Genomic DNA, 17,155 nt, shown 5'->3' with positions numbered 1-17,155 from the left:
TGCGATTCTATAATTTTGTTCTTAAATTTTCTCTTACATTTCCATTTGACTTTCTTTTTCCCCATTACATAGTTCATTGCTTCCATACTGCTTTATGAGATGGCTGAAGTGTTACATTTGCATATTACATATTTTTATTTTCATGAAAATCCCCCTTAATCTATCTTCTTTAAGCAATACTTTTCTACTTTTAGCCTGGGATTTTATCACTTTCTTAAGCTTTCCTTTTTTCATTTGGATTTTATATTGTCTTTGTGTAGCTTATGTAAATAGATAATACTCTCATCGTTTTCTGATAGGTTTAAGTAGTGCTGTCTTACGGTCTGCACTTGATTTGGAAAGTCTGTTTCTTACCAAGAAATAATAATTCTCAATTACCTTCAGCATTCTTTTGCTCTTTAATTGACACTTGACATTTTTGGAAGTTTCAACTATTTATAAGGGATAGGGAAAGAAATAGAACAACTGGGAAAGAAGTGAACATACAAGGATTTGTTTATTCATTTTAATATTTTTGAGCTCCCAGTGTTTCCAATTGTAATATGTCTTAGTAAAGGTTTGTCTTAAATCAAACTACTTGTCCACAGAGTCTCGTCCACAGAGCGTAATACATTTGAGGCCAGAAGGTGCTGGTAGTGAGTTTCATGTTTTATTTTTAAATACACTTCAGACTTTGACTACACAAGGAAGTTAGGATTAAATAGTCTTTAATTTGAGCATGCTAATATTACTTTGGCTTAACCACTTACTGGCAAACCAATAGTTTGAGACTGGCACAGATCTATACAGTAACTGTGCATTTTCCTGTAAGAAAACACAGCGCTATCAGAAGGAAAAATACCTTAAAATGAGAGTGTTTACTAGAGAGCTCTATTGTTTCTGAATAAATTAGGTAACAATTCTGAAGGCTGCAAGCCTAATGGCTGACACATTTTCCTTCTGTGTCGTCCTTTGGGTATTTGGGATCTTCACTGTAGTTGGCAGTTGCTTCTTAGAGTTCTTGAGTTAATCACACAACTGGAATCTCTTAGGTGTTGGGAAGATTGGTTGTGAAGAGGTGATAACATAACATGAGCCAAGGAATACAAAGAAATAAGTTGCTGCAAGGCTTGAGAAGATGAATGAAAAAAATAAGGGTCACGGTGATACTTTCAAAGCCTGTGTTGTATTCCAGAAAAAAAGAAAAATTATTAATAAATACTGATTTTTGCAGATAAAGACTGGGAAGACATAAAAAAGATGCCCGAACATTCAACTTTAATGAAAGATTTCCGAAGAAACACGTAAGTCTGCGTTGAGATGAGCTTTTTTAAAGAAAGTCTATTATACCTCCTTCCTACTCTAAGTTTATTGTAGCTGAGGTTGTTTTCTATGTAGATACTAGGCAAGTACTATGAAATGGTTATAACTTAAATTGTGAAGAAAGAGGAAGTAAGTTGCTTTGTAACAGTGAACTTGGACTATTGAGTTGGTGTGAATCACATAAAAGTAGCCACACATTGTCTGTAAAGGGGAGGGTGGCAGGTGTGAAATGGGTGATGCCAGTAAGACCCCAGACGGCTCTTAAGATTGCTAAGCAGTTTTTCACAGCTGTTTCCAAATCTGTGGTACTGGAAATGATTCGTTTTCAAGAGCTACTTAAAAGGGATGTAATAACCTTAAAGTGCTTCCAACAAACTGAGTAAAATTGTGTCTTGGTGTCTAGGGTAGCTTATGAAAGAAAGAATATGGTACATTGCCAGAGTCTAATACCTGCGTTTAAGAGCCTACCCCTGTTGTCTTTTTTCTTCCCTGCTGATCAAGCTGAGGGATTTGAAACTTTAGTGTTACGTATGTGTCTTGCGTCTGCAATATTATTGTAAGAACCTATTTAGAAACCTTATTTCTGAGCTTCTACTCAAAATAAATAAATAAATGCAAGCTTGTGAATGTTCGTGTGACAATCTGTGCATTGTAGGATAGTGTTAAGATTTATCTCCATGTGAGCTGCCATTAGAAATGCATCGAATGAAACTGTCCAGACTGATACAGTAATGAAATGGCTAAAAGGCAATTTAAATCCAAATGATAGTTTGCTGTCTGTATGTGGGTTAAAAGTATGCTTTCTCTGTGGATGTGATATGTATTATACAAGCATGTAAGGCGAAGCAGATGCATTTCTGTAGTATCTGAATGGTTTTTAATCAGTCGTCTGGTCTTGGTAGTTGCATTTTTTCCACTGCTTAATGGATTAGCAAAGATGACTATCCTGTTGTTATGTTTCATGAGTACAAAGAAAGCTTTGCAGTATCCGTGCTTTGCATATTAGAAATTTCACTTTTTTTTTCCTTCTCTAGGTATACCAACTGCAGCCTTATCAAATATATGGAAAAACATAAAGTTAAACCAGATAGTAAGGCATTCCACTTGGTAAGTTCCTGCATTCATTAAAAAAAATAAATCTAAATACTCATTCTGAGTCATTCATTGGATTAGTTTCTTTATCAGGCATATTAGGAGTTTTCAGTCTTTAAATCATATTAAGTTTGTAGATACATTTGCAGTATTGCTGCAGCTCATAGCTATTTTACTCACCTGCATGCTTTTAATAGCTTGTTTTTGATTTTAGTGTTCTTCAACTCATTAATTTTTACATATTAATTATTAAGCTTATCTCTTGTGCACTTTTGAAAACATGACAAAATGAACAAAAACCCACTGACCAAACAAAACACCAACAACATTGTACTTGAGACTTGAATGTTTTGTTTAGGAAATTCCTGTATGTCTTCCTGGTACATTAATTTTTCTTACAAAAACTTCAGAGTATTCTTACAATAGTTATCCTCAGAACATAAAACTTCTTTTTATTAAGGCTCTAGTTAAAATCATCCATGGAAGTGCCTGTGTAAGGTTCTTTAGGTATTACTATATTGGGCCTTTTCTTCTGTTTTAAAGAAATTCAAGTTCTTGAAACAAACTGTATATATGAAGAAGAAAGACTGTAAATCTGTCTAGTTTCTGTGAAAGGACATCTTGCTTGTCTTGATGTTTCCAACTCAGAATACATGTTTTAAAGCTAGAATGCTAAAGTAACTGTACTATTTTTGGACTGAAGTGAGGGAATTAAAACAGAAGCTTTTTGATCTCAGAGGTGAGACTATTTAGTTTAAAAAGCTCAATTTTTTACACTAACCTTGAAGTAGTTACACCACTCTCCAGTCTGTGGCGGAGGTTTTACCACCAAGCTCAGGAAAATTCTCTGAGTCGTTCAGACTTTGCTGTAGATCTTGGCAGTTCATAAAAAATAGTTTCTCTGAGTGAACTAACTTCCCTTAAGAACTGTGAGTGCTATAGCCAAATTAACCTGAAATTTCTCTCCCAGTCTTGCTAGTTTAGACATGACTTTCAATAGAACTACAAAATTGGGCGCAAGATAATCATGTGAGAATAGCTTAAAACACTTCCTACAGTGTTTTCTCCCTGCAGTATCACAACAGGGTGATGATGCTTTGAATGTTTTAATATATTTTTATTCAGTATGTTTGTGTTTGTACCAAGAAGCGCTGGTGACAGTAAAATACAAAATCAAGGAATGCTGTTGTTTTCCACAGAGGTGTTAGGCTAAAATCCCATGGCAGCCTCCCTCTGCTCTTCAGTTAGGAGCAGGAGGCTGGAATGTTCTTAGTGGCAGGCCAGGCTGTGGCCTCTGTACAGCTGGATATTATGGGGCCTCGTAGAATATCCTGAGTTGTAAGGGGCTCACAGAGATCATCAAGTCCAACTCCTGGCTCCCCACAGGGCCACCCCAAAATCAGACCCTATATCTGAGAGTGTTGTCCAAGCACTTCTTGAACTCCAGAAATCTGTGCTGTGACCAACCACTGCCCCGGGGAGCCTGTCCCTGTGCCCGACCACCCTCTGGGTGCAGAACCTTTCCCTCACCCCCAGCCTGACCCTCCCCTGTCCCAGCTCCATGCCGTTCCCTCGGGTCCTGTCGCTGTCCCCAGAGAGCAGAGCTCAGCGCCTGCCCCTCCGCTCCCCTCGTGAGGGAGCTGCAGGCCGCCATGAGGCCTCCCCTCAGCCTGCTCTGCTCTGGGCTGAGCAAACTGCGCACAGTGCTTGAGATGAGGCCACACAGCACAGAGCAGAGTGGGACACTCCCTTCCCTTGACCAGCTGGCAGTGCTGGGCCTGATGCCCAGGTTGGCCCTTCAGGTTGCCAGGGCACACTGCTGGCTCGTATTCAATTTGCCATTGACCAGAACCCTCAGATCCCTTTCTGTAAGGCTGCTCTTCAGCCTCTCACCCCCCATTCTGTATAAATATCCAGGGTTGCCTCTTCCCAGGTGCAGAATCTGGCACTTTTTCTTGTTAAACTTCATACTGTTGGTGAATGCCCAGCTCTTTAATTTGTCAAGATCTCTCTGCAAAGCCTCTCTACCCTCAGTGGAGTCAGCTGCTCCTCCCAATTCAGTGTTATCTGCAAAATTACTTAGTTGACCTTCAAGTCCTTCATCCAAGTCATTTATGAAAACACTGAAGAGAACTGGCCCTAAAATGGAGCCCTGCAGAGCCCTCACGTGTCATGGTGTCTAACTAATACTGTCTGTCAGCTTTGTTACTAAATTGAGCTGTTGATACAGGTTGGATAGCTTTTGAACTGAAACTCACTACTCAGTCTTAAAACCACCCACTAGTTTTGATTGATGCACTCATCTATGAACAAGAAAAAGCCCACACTTTCCTCTCCCTCTTCTCCACCTGCCCCTCAGACGCAGGCACTGGGAAGATGGAAGTATAGTGGCTTGTTGCAACACCACCCCTCTGTCCTTGGTTGTATTGTAGTACTAAATGAGGAGCATAAGGTGAGTTTGAGCATGGGACCATGACTGAACATGCTGCTTAACATGCTGCACACTCCCCTCAGCAAAACTGATGCTGAGAGGTAGCTTCATGCAGTTTGGACGGTTCCAGTGTCACTCAAACTAAAAAGCAGAGTATATAGCGTAGACATCTGCATGTTCTTTTGTCCTTCCCGTAGATACGGATTGTAAGCAAAGTACTGTGAAGTTTATAGTTAATTAATAGGATCCTCTAAGTTTTCTGCCGTCTGCTGTCTGTTGGAATAATACCTGAGAAATCAGATCCCATTAGAAAAGCCTGGTCTTTCTGAGGTAACGTCTCACAGCTGCTCAGTGGCTGTCAAAACTGGAAGGTATCTTAGGTTTACGCTCTCGTTGAGGCTAAGCTGAACTGCAGGTGAATGAATTACATCCCTCCATCACAGCCTGAAGTAATTCAGTGAATCTCTTGGCACTGGTTCCTGTGGACAGACTCTCAGGTCTTACTGTTTCATAAGCTGTCTCGCAACCATGTTACTCTCTGGATCAGGACAGATAAAATTATATTTTTCTTGCATCCACCTACAATTGTGAAATCCTCCAGAACTGATAATTCCAGGACTGGTAAATGCGTGGATTGTTGTGGTTGCCAAGGATGAAATGTTTTTATTTCCCAACAAAAACTAGAGTTTTTCTTTCTTTACTGACTTTAATGCACATGATCCCTCGTCACATGCAGAAGTGGTGTTACGTGAGACAACTTTGGCTCCTCCCTGCTTTCAGCTTTTTTCCACACTTTATCTTTTCCTAGTTTATTTTTTCCTACTTAAATGTTTGTGCCCTAAAAAACAGGCACGCAGCTGTTGTTCCTGGTTAATTTTGTGATATTTTATCATAGATCTGATGACAGTGGTCCACATAAACAGTGATTGTCCTATTGCTCGTAGTATGTTATCACAAAGTTCTGTAAAGCATACTGAGTTTTCATTATGTTGTTCGGTCAGGTGGTCTTTTAGTTGACCAGTTCTTATTATAAAATATTTGTAATACTGAGTGAAAGATTCACTTCTTTGCTGGCACCTGAACAAAGGGACAAAATAGTTTCGATCTCTCCCATGTGATAACAACGGTTGCACAATCTTTAGCCTTTCTTCATGGTTTCTGCTTTCTGTTGCTGATTATGACCAAGTTCACATCATGTCCGTATGTGATGAAGAGCTTTATAACCCAATTGCTAGATACAGTGCCAGAATTTTGCAATGTTTTTTATGCTTGTGATGTTTTTTCAGCATGTTGGCAATTTTTTTAAAAAAATTATTTATTTTCTTTCCCTTTTTTCTGACTCCTGGGATGGCTTTTGAGCTGTTTGAGAGAACAATTCTGGTTCCCTCAAACTGATATTCTGCAAAGACTGCATGCAGACTCAGAGTTGAAAATACCTATTGTGACTCCTTGTCAATTATGTGAAAAGCAAAGCTGGATTGATGGTACTCAGACATATTTATTATATTCTTAACCATATCATTACAGCTGAAGGCTGACGAGGGGAAGTGCAGTTTCCAACTCTAGCTGTCTGTGTCGTGGTTTTGTATGCTCACTTAATAGCTGGTGAGAGGAAATGACCAGCTCAGACATACATTGTGACACTAGATCTTTACAAAAATGTGAATTTCATCCCATGAAAGTGTGAAGAGCAAATGTGAAATGAATGTTTGCGTATGTAATTTCTGTATATCTGGATAGATCCGTGCATTTTTAAAACAAAATGTTGTAGGTTAAACGTGTAGCATTTCTTTTAAACATCATCGTCTTTGACAATACATCATGCTGTAGTTTTGCCTTGGATGCTGCATTCCATGGTAAAACAAAGAATTTGTATTCTTGTTTTCCAGTTATTATCTGAAGATCAGCTCATTGTGCCCATATACCCTGTATGTCCAGCACAACTGTATTCCACAAAATGACTGGGCAGACGGGGAGAAATATATGCATGTACACCATCCTTTTGAGTAATAGACAATTTTAGAATGCATTACTGCTATTTCAGTACTGGAGTTAAATAAAAATCTTTCTGATCTGCAGTTTCTAAACCAGAGAAAAATCTTAACACATGGAGAGAGCATGGCTTTTCTAGTATGTCTTTTATTGAGATTATTGAAAATCATTCTTGCAGCGTCAGTGACAGATGTCTAAAGTCCAGCCAGCTTCTGAAAATGTTCATGTAGTTGCAAAATGAGAGTAGAACAATAAACCAGTACAATGGTTGTTTTTAAAGCTACCTTTCAGTCTCTAATGTTGTGCTGAATTTAGACTTCATGTCTGTTGCTGGTATTTCAAGTTAGTGAAGGTGAGTTTCTGGCTATGTATCCTAAGCATTTCCCAAAGGCTGCATATCTGAGTAGCTATGTTTGTAACCCTTTCCGTATAAATTTTTCTCTTTGTTTTGGTTAGGTCAGATTTTTTTATATATATAACTTTTCATCTATGCATATTAGTTTAGGATTTTTGCACTGCTCTCCGTCACTGAAGCGTACGTAATTTTAAAAAGTTAGGCATAAGGCGAATACCACATGTGTTTCTTAGCCCTCTATAACCACTTCCCAATGCGTGAGAAGTGCTATCTGAAAGGGTAGGGTTTTGCTGGATTTTTAGTTGAACTCAGTTCGGCCGTTTTCTAAAATATTATACTTTGCTTTGAGTATTCATAGTTTGTGGTTGTCCTCATTGTCTTAAACCAACACAGACATTTGAAATTTTTTTTTGTGTGTAAACTGATACCTGATTCACCAGTTTTTACAAAGATAAAGGTCAAGTTTCACTCACTGTCTTAGAGTGGTAGTGAAACTGCCCCAGAGCTCAGGCTTGATGGAGGATGTAGCTTATTAAACTACTCTAGAGGTTTTTGCATCATGTCATACCAAAAAATCAACTAAAACTGAAGATTTTGCATGACTGTTCTTTTGAGCAGCATGTAGCAGATGTGTCTGCGAGTCCATGTTTGTCAGAATAGATAAATACATGCAGGAGTGGGTGGTAAGTTATCTGACCAAGTGGTTTTTTATTATTATTTTTGAATGTGCTGATGGCCGCTTTCTTTTACAGCATAAAGATTTCTGAAGAGTGACTTTATACAGCATTTTTAAAATCCTGTGGATGGCAATGGAGATATGCCATTATGGCAATGCTAAATAATGAGCAATGATCAGTATGGCGTGACTTTTGCTTTTCAGTTGCTAAGTGGAATTTTGATTTAAATGGTTATATGGTGTAGCTTCCTGTTAAGTGTGGTGTAGCTGAAGAAACCAGGTAGAGTATGTGCGAAGTGAACAGACCTTTAAAACTGATGGTATGCCATGGACATTTCAATGGTTTTGTTAGAACTTTTGTGATTGGAACTAACCAAGCACATTAGGCTTTAAAAGTAAACACAGGTTGTTCTTCAGTGGGAAATGGAGTTATTGTTTTAACAGGAGAGAAGAATGCGGTTACTGCCCTTAATGGTTAGGATGTTGACTTCAGACACATCTGTGTCAGTTTGTCTTCAACGAATAACGCAGTGAAGATTCTGTAAACAGTTTTGATGATGCAGAGCTTTTCATCTTTAATTTTGTTTAGCTTCAGAAATTGCTTACTATGGATCCAATAAAGAGAATTACCTCAGAACAGGCTATGCAGGATCCCTATTTCTTAGAAGATCCGCTTCCCACATCCGAGTAAGTGGTCAGTTTATTAACCTATCAGTACATCCAGAGATGCTTTAGAAATGCATGCTTTCTGTCTGCTCTCTGCTATGAATGTTTGTGAATATTGGGCTGAATATTTGCTGTCTAACAGCCAAAGAGAGCTATAACCACTAAAGCGTTGTTTAAGGTTTTAAAAATTAAGTAGAATTCTTATTAGTCTCTTGCTTTATAGAACTTAGATCCTATTAGTCACAGCACTAATCTTGTTATTCACTGACAGGTTGATTAGGCATGCTACAGATCTTGGTAGACAACTGCTAAGTGCCCTCAGGTCCACTTCTCTGCTCCAGAATGCCAAATGACACTCTCTAATTAGTTTACATTTTTCTGTCTTAGCCTTTGTTGTAAATTCAGCGGTGGTGGGGAGTCAGCTCTGTGTCCCTGTGCTGTCATCCTTAACAACTTAAACACATTTCCTCTAGACGCTCTTTTTTTTGTTTAAGCAGGGAGATTACAAAAGGAAGAAAATTTAGGGACAATGAATGACTTCATTTTTAATGAACAACACACACACCCCCAAGGCTAAGCAGGGAGCATTATTGTGCTCCCTTTTAGCAAAGCGATACTGTGTATCGTTCTCTACCATTATTTAGGGAAGAATTTACAAAACACGGTATGTATATTTATAAGCAGTTAATTAAAAATGACATGATTTCACTGAATTATTTATAACAGCTCCTGACCTGTCCCTGTAGTTTAGTGGTGTAACGTGAATGATTTGCTCTTGCAGAAACTGATTTTAGGTCAGTGTCAGACTTTTTTTCCTCCTCTTTACGTTGGCATTTTAATGTGAATGCACAATGAATAATGCTAACAGGTGTACAGAGACTTTATTATCGGTATATTCTACAGATTAAAGGCAGAGAAATCTTAGCTTGCGCTAGTAGTAGCAAATTCTCATGTTCCATTAGATACAAATCGACAGATTAAATTTCTAGATATTTTTGAACTTTGTTACAGGTGATTTTGTTAATTGTCAGTGGAGTTCACAGGACTATTTTTAGTTAGTTCTGAGGCAGTGAATTACGCTATAGCTCAAGACAGCATTTTGTGCCCTTGCAGATACCTCCTGCTACCTCTGTGGTGTGCTTTTCCAGTCACCACTTACCAGAAACAGTGAAAACTCTTCAGAATTTAGACGAGTTTATCGAAGGTGATACAAAATTTTAAACCTATGTGAACAGCTTTACTAAGTTCAGTACTACGATGGGAGTAAGACAGGGAAAACTTTTCCGTTAGTTAGAGATATTAGTCTCTGACTCAGGCAACTTGAAACTAGCATGGGTGGAGCATGAATCTTAATAGGGCTAACCTTTCTGTTCTAATACAGTGATAAATAGACTTTTTTGGGGGGCAGTGTTTTTGCAGGTTGTCAAATCCCTTACCCAAAACGAGAATTTTTAACAGAAGAAGAACCAGATGATAAAGGAGATAAAGTAAGTACTGGAGGAACGGTATCATCATGTTTCACTGGCTTTCACTATTTCCTGTTTTCATGTTTTTTCATGTACTGCTTTTGAGTTGAAATTTTTCTTTGTGTTTAAACAATTGAGAAGAACCAGCAGCAGCAGCAGGGCAATAACCATACTAATGGAACTGGTCATCCAGGAAACCAAGACAACAGTCACACACAGGGACCCCCACTGAAAAAAGTGAGAGTTGTTCCTCCTACCACTACCTCAGGTGGACTTATTATGACCTCAGACTATCAGGTATTTGTTTTTTTTTTCTTATATCCTGCTCTTGATTCTCATGTTTGCAACAGTATTTCTTTAAGCTAAAAAAGTAATCCTGTAAATGGTAGTTTTTGCATCCTCCAGATTACTACAAGTGTGTTTAGGTGACGGCTTGCCTCTCAATTGCTACACTGCTGTTTTTTAAGTTAGCAGTCAGTTTTAAGGAAATCGGGATCAGAGATTATTACAGCTACTGGTAATTGCCTTCATATTAGACAGTTCTTATTATGGTCCAGGAACCTCTTGTGCTGCTTTCTTTGACCTAAAAATACCGTTTCTGATTTGAACAACCCTGCAGTGGTAGGCGGCAAAGGATATTACAATAAACAATCTGTGAAGCAAGAGTCTGAACAAGAGTCTTAGCTGAGGAAATGGATGGGAAAACAGAGTTTTGGATGGCAGAGTTGACATGATTGAAGACCATGCAATGTTCCAGGTTGAGTAAGCTAAGTGTTACAGATCTGAGAAGACAGGGGAGGTGGTGGCAATCAGTGAGTGAAGAAGAGGAGGAGTATACAGAAGAAAAAAATTAGGAGGAAAACTTTGCTGTAGCCCTGCTGCATTTGAGCTTGTGGTCAAACGTTAGCAAATCAGAAGAGTCCAGAGTGGAAGAATACCTGCGTCATCCCAGGGAAAGATACCTGAATTTATGGAAGTGGATGCAATTGTTCCTGGAGACTAGGGCAAAAAGAGAGAAAGACAGGACCGTTAGGTAATGCTGTCTGGGGAATTACAAAAGAGGAGCGAGGAAGATGTTTTTGAATAATCTACATAGGAGCAGTCCAGAGGGATGGCAGATCTTGGAAGCCTGGGGAATAAAAGACTTCAAGAGGAGGCATATTTGTAGAAGTGTTAGTGTCAGTGGAAGTGTTACCGATTCACGTAGCGTGCATGGTGTAGAAGGCCAGTTGAAAAAGAGTCTTGGATGGAGTTGAAAGATGGAGAAGCAAAAAATTACTGGCAGCGTTTTCAGTTAAAGATGAAAAAGGCTGGTCAATTTTTTTTTAGGAGAGGAAGAATAACCATTTGGAACCCACTTAGCTGTGCTTACATGTCTCAGCAAAACTTAGGGAGAGTTAAAGAACACTTAATAAAATTGTTGTAGTCAACTCACTTTTCACAATTTGATGGGCTGTTTTCCATAAATACCAATGGGTATTGGAATCTCATAGTTCAGGCTTTGTTCTTGAGAGGGTATCAGATGTCCTCAAAGGCTGCCTGGGGGCATTACCCTAGCTTAAAGAAATGTATCTACTTCCAGCTTTGTGCAAAACTTGCAAGTAGCTAGGAATGTAGGGTCATTTTCAGGAGCTGTGTTGTGAGACCCTTCCTATAGTCCCTTGGTGTCTTTCTTTGCACATTTTACCCCAAGACACCAATAGCTTATCGGTTTTAAAGTTCTTGAATAACGTAAGGCTTGAGAACTGTTTCAAACTGGGGTCAGCCTGTTGTGCAGCAGTGTTTCTAAATGTAGTGCAGTGCTTCTAAATGTAATCATCGTCTGTCTTTTAGTTGGAATTTAGTTGGAATTTAGTTGGAATTATGCATCACAGAACACTCCTTTACAGGAGATAGATACATCTTTCAATTTGTCAAGCTGCAATTTTCATCACTGGGCCTTTTAGCTGTCTGTCTCTGCTACTTCTCTGCATTTATTCTTAAGTCAGCATATGCAGCGGTAACCCTCTTAATCTTCCTGTCCTGTTGAGTCACGCATCTGGGGAGTTTGATGCAGAGGTTGCATGTGTTGTGTCAGGGAGCCCCGTTTTCTTGCCCTATTTACACATTCTTCACCTCATTTGGCTGCTGTAGCTTGGCAGTTTGAACAAACTTAGGCTTCCACTTTTGTGAGCAAGAGCTGAGGTTTGCTGGTTGAGAAGTCAGAAGACTCAAATTGCCTTGGCAGGAGTTAAGGTTGTTTTGTTTTGAGTTCATGCTCATCCAAACTTCTGTAGTCTCTGATAGCCATCCCAGATGGGGTCAGCCATCAAGCAAACATAATTTCGGAATACTTTTGCCTTGAGGTAGTGATAAATGCTATTTCTTATCTCAGGAACTCTTACGAGTAGCTTGACTGCTTCTGACTAATTGTTTTTCCTGTTTCTTTAGGAGGTAGAACACAATGCTGTTTAAAAAAATAAGTAAACAAATCTGTGTTCCTCCTCCTCCCACCCCTCCTTTTGCATGAAGGAAATCTTACATGAAGGAAATGGGTGGGTTTTGCTTTGATCAAGGCATCTGAATATATGGTAAGCAAACTGAACTTGCTGTCATCGGAACAAAAGCAGTTAAAAGCTGCCTTGTGGTGGTTTCAGGTCTCCCTGAAAAAATTCCTCAAATTTTCTGCTTCTGATCCTGCAATTTGAGGAGACAGCAAACAAACATTACAATACAGCCCTCTGTTTTAATCAAACACCTGTTCCTTTGTTCTTCATTTAATTTGCTCAAATTCCCCATACAAAGCTTGTGAAGAAGGATTGCCATCTCCTGGGCGAGACACACTAAGACAGTTTCTCCATCCACTCTGAAGTCCCCTGCAGGGCACGTTGACCTTGTACTTTCTTCTGCTATACATAAAAATAGGCACATAGCATACAGGCTTCATTGCCTTCTCCTTTAACTTCGCAACATGTCACTTCTGAGGCTGATGGGACTAAATGAACTGGAGCAATTCTTCTCTCTGAGGTTTTTCTAGTGATAACCCTCTGGGCACTGAATATAAGGAGTGCTGGATATTCGCGTCACGTCTTAAAAGCCATTTGTTGCCCTAAGTTTCACAAAAGTATGTGACTTCTTTAATTAGTCCCCATCTTATAAACTCTGTTATAGAGTAGAGGTGCAGAAATTGTTTACACCTCACACCAAAGGTCAGTTTTTCAATGGTTATACTTGTGATCTTTTCCAGTTTCCAATGTACAAGAGTCACACTTGAGCAAAAAGACAATTGAGGAGTGACAGTCCATCTCGAAAGAGCGAAGGCAGATGTCAGACTAGTTTAGTCACTGTGCTAATGGTGAAGCACAGCGGTGCTGATTTGTTCCTGCTGGCAATAAGTGCTGGTCTAGCCATTTCTTCCTCTTTACACCCCACACCCCGAGAGAATTAGCTCAGCCCTGTGAGCATATGTTCTCAAGTAGAGTTTGGCTTTTGATTTTAGTTTCTGTTCTAAATGCGGAATGGCAGGAAAAAAAAACAACACAACAAAAGAAAAACAAAGAGCTGCTATTTTATGTTCCAACTTATGAAATTGTTAAACCTATTTTAATATTTTACTGTTTCAGGACATTGTTCAACCTTAGTTTAGTATAGACAGGTCTTGGCAGCTACACTCTAGTCCTAGAATATTCACTGTGGAGATGTTTCCCAGTCAGAGCTGCTTTTGCTAACAATCCTCGTTCATCTTGTGATATCAAGACTTCAGAAGTTGCACAGCAGTTTCCCAAAACTGCAGTTTTTGTGTGTGTAGATGTTAATGTGAAGCAGCACAGTAATTGAATGAAGTTGCATAATACATTAAATGCTACTAAGTGGTCATATGCTGGCACCGAAAATCCCACACGCAGTCCTTTTCCTTTATACTTCATGTTGTGTAAATAACTTCTAGGTTCAAATTGAATTAGTTGCTGGCTTGCTTAGAGCTTCTTGCAATGATGAATGCCCCGCTTGATAAATATTCATAGAAATACTGGTTGAAAGGGGGCTCTGGAGACCATCTAGTCCAATCCCTGACTTGAAGCAGAACTGTTGAAAATGCTAAATCAGGTCAGCCCTGGGTTTATTTATCTGAGTGTTGAAAACTTCAATAGACAGAGACTACGCAGCCTCTCTGGACAAGGTTGTGCTGTGCTGTGCTGGCCTCCTAGTGAATGTTTTTTCCCTGGTGTCCAACCTGATGCTACCAATCAGTGGCCATTCTCCTGTGAAATACCTTGTTCCACTGAGAAGAGGTTGGCTGTCATCTGTAATTCTCCTTCAGGTAGTTACAGCTTTCTCAGCCTGTAATCCAATGTCAGACAAAACAGGTGGTAAGCATGTCCTTTGTATCTGAAAATCTGAATAATGCCCAGTGGCTTATCAGTAGTAAGATCTAGATACCTAGATATCAAAACATCTTCTTGGCTGGGGAAGGGAGCAAGTGGAGAAGACCACTGAGGTGACAGGCAGTAGCTTTTTGTATCGCGCAGGTGTACCGTAGCTATCTGGAGGGTTGAGTGGAGGTTTGACTGTGATGGTTGTAGATTCCCATGAGGTAATTCAGGGTGGATTACTGAATTGGTGGTGACTGTTACCTCCTCATCTGGTGTTTCTGATGCCCACGTCTGACCCCACTGTAATCGGAGTAAGTGAAAAGACTCCTGGGATTGCAGGTGCTTCGAGACTGTGTGTGTGCTTAGCACCTCTTGAAGAAATAAGCTGGTAGACCAAGCTGTCCTGCAGCAATACCTGCTATGAAGGATTACCTTTCCTCTGCTTTTACCCCTTTGCAGCGTTCCAACCCCCATGCTGCCTACCCCAACCCCGGACCAAGCACATCACAGCCACAGAGCAGCATGGGATACTCAACTACCTCCCAGCAGCCTCCACAGTACTCGCACCAGACGCATCGGTACTGAGCTGCGTCCGAACAATGTCAATGCACTGCTGCTAACGCTGCAGGACTGGCTGCGCGGCTGCCTGCCTGGAACCCGGCTGGGGCCACCAGAACGTACTGTACAACCACACCTTCAACGCGTCTGATCGCCACGTTCCACCACCTTTCACAGAGCGGAGTAGTGGCTCCCAAATTGTACCTGTTTTGGGGTTAGACTTGAAAAGAAAGTGCTAGCACAGTTTGTGTTGTGGATATGCTACTTCCATAGTTTACTTGACATGGTTCAGACTGACCGATGCATTTTTTTTCAGTGACAGTCTGTAGCAGTTGAAACTGTGAAATGTGCTAGGGGCAAGCATTTTTGTTGTCGTATGTGGTGAATTCTCTTGATGTAACAACTTTCTCTGACCAATAGTACACAACATCTTCGGACTGGTACTTGAAGCATACAGTATGTGTTAACATGGCAAAAAAAAAAGCAAAATATCCGTGACTCCAACTGAGACGATTTTGATATACGTTTATTTTTAGTGACTTTTGTGGGTTGGTTCATTTTCACATAGATAATGGTTTATGACCAACACAATTGCTACAATGAGATTTTTTTTAAGAACATGAAAACATTTGCATTTTTTCCAGAGATTTCAAATGTCCCAAAGATTAATTTCCAACATAAGTTTTTGCTTTTGTTTTTAAATCTATGACTTGACTGGTATTAAAGCTGCTATTTGATAGTAAAATAAGTATGTTGTCATTGATATAAACATGTTTGGTTCAGCAAACACGCAAAAATGATTGTCATAGACAGTGTTTTATTTTTTTCCTGTTGGTGTTAATGATTTGTGAGCATGCTTTGGGATTAAAAAAGCATGAGTGATATTTCCTAAAAAGGTGCGGCATCCATTCAGATATTTCGTCATGATTTTTTGAGAACCAGCTTGGTGTAGTGAATTTTAACTTTTCATTCAGTTAATTATTTTTTTTAAACGTTCGCACGTTGTTTAGGGGTGCCATTCTTACAGCAGAGGATCAAGGTGTTAGGAGGGCCTTAGAATTTATGAGGAAAAACTTACATACAATGTACTGTATCAAACTATTTTACATGAATGACGCAAGTATTCTGAATAAAAAAAAATCAAACATTGTTAAAACAAGGTGTTATGTAATAAATTTATTTTTCATAAATCTGCACATGAGCTTTGCCTGTATTCCTTTTCATCGACAGCGCCTCGCTCCCCATCATACATATATATTGGGTTGTGTTTTGGGAAACAGTATTTAACAAGGATTTTTATTGCAAGTGGGCAGGCTTCCATTAACTCTACAAAGAAGCATTTTTTAAGGAGAAGAAAAAATATATGCTATTGTAAAACATCATTATCTCCTGTTGTGTACATCTGGTTGATCGGATGGAGATACACTGGGCGTGGGTTTACTGCTAGCTACGTTTTATAGATGAGCTTTTTTCATCTACAAAATCTAGAGACCTTCTCACCTAAGTGTTTTTTCTGTGGTTTCAGTAACTCATTCTTAGCTTGGTGTCTGACACCACACCGTGATTTTATTACATCAATATCTTCTGCAATACATGCAGGATTTTGTTCTGCAAGTGTTCCACGTGGGGTGAATATCAAGTAGTACGATCCATTAAAATGCACCGAGGTGCCGGTGAGGTGGGGGCAAAAGAACAAAAAAATCTGTAGCCAACCTGAAATGCAAACCAAGGGTAAATTTCAGGCGTAGAGGTGTAGATGAAATAATCTGAATGGCCAAGAGGTTTCCATAGTCAGGAGACTTGAAACTAAAGAAAAATAGTGCAAAGCTGGCTGCTTAAAAAGGGGGAATATACCTTTGTTGATAGTGTGGTATTCTGTTCATAATGGCCTTAGGACAGTCAAATCTGGCTTTCTCAAGCTTCAGAAATAAATACAGAGGTGTGGAGTGACTTACATTTCTTTTTGGGTTTTGTTCCCCCCCTTCCGCCCCCCAATAAAAGCCTTTTTTCCTCCTTCCCAGAATTTTCATGTACACTTTGAACTTGCATGTTTGGTCTCTAGGCTGTTACCAGATACTGAAGTGGTAACGAGTAACTTTTGTACATTTTTTGCTTTCATTAAAGTCCCGTTGGCCTATTGTCTTTTTTCTTTCTTATTTCTGCGTATTCATATTAATGCATGGGAGTTAATTTTACTCATATTCATGCAAATCTGACTTGGTACCAGTGTATTGTGGTACCTCTCCTGCTTTGTGTAAAAATAGCAGG

At 39.5% G+C, this 17,155-nt stretch overlaps 1 protein-coding gene across 4 annotated transcripts in view; it reads left to right on the top strand.

Moving 5' to 3' along the window:
• The window catches only part of CDK8 (cyclin dependent kinase 8), an 80,566-nt gene extending 64,483 nt beyond the window's left edge, over positions 1-16,083 (top strand). For 3 of the 4 annotated variants that reach the window (XM_035325990.1, XM_035326006.1, XM_035326015.1), the window contains 6 exons: positions 1,214-1,283; positions 2,337-2,409; positions 8,438-8,535; positions 9,923-10,001; positions 10,119-10,277; positions 14,789-16,083. In XM_035325990.1, the coding sequence (XP_035181881.1) occupies positions 1,214-1,283; positions 2,337-2,409; positions 8,438-8,535; positions 9,923-10,001; positions 10,119-10,277; positions 14,789-14,914 (605 nt within the window). In that variant the 3' untranslated portion in view covers positions 14,915-16,083. The remainder of the gene's footprint in view (positions 1-1,213; positions 1,284-2,336; positions 2,410-8,437; positions 8,536-9,922; positions 10,002-10,118; positions 10,278-14,788) is intronic. The other variant, XM_035325998.1, reaches the window with a different exon arrangement.
• Positions 16,084-17,155: the final 1,072 nt, after the last annotated feature.

The sequence above is a fragment of the Oxyura jamaicensis genome, chromosome 1 (genome assembly GCF_011077185.1).
Source record: "Oxyura jamaicensis isolate SHBP4307 breed ruddy duck chromosome 1, BPBGC_Ojam_1.0, whole genome shotgun sequence".
Taxonomy (NCBI): Eukaryota; Metazoa; Chordata; class Aves; order Anseriformes; family Anatidae; genus Oxyura; species Oxyura jamaicensis.
The sequence above is the reverse complement of the archived record's forward strand: the minus strand, read 5'-3'. Positions and strand labels throughout refer to the sequence as shown.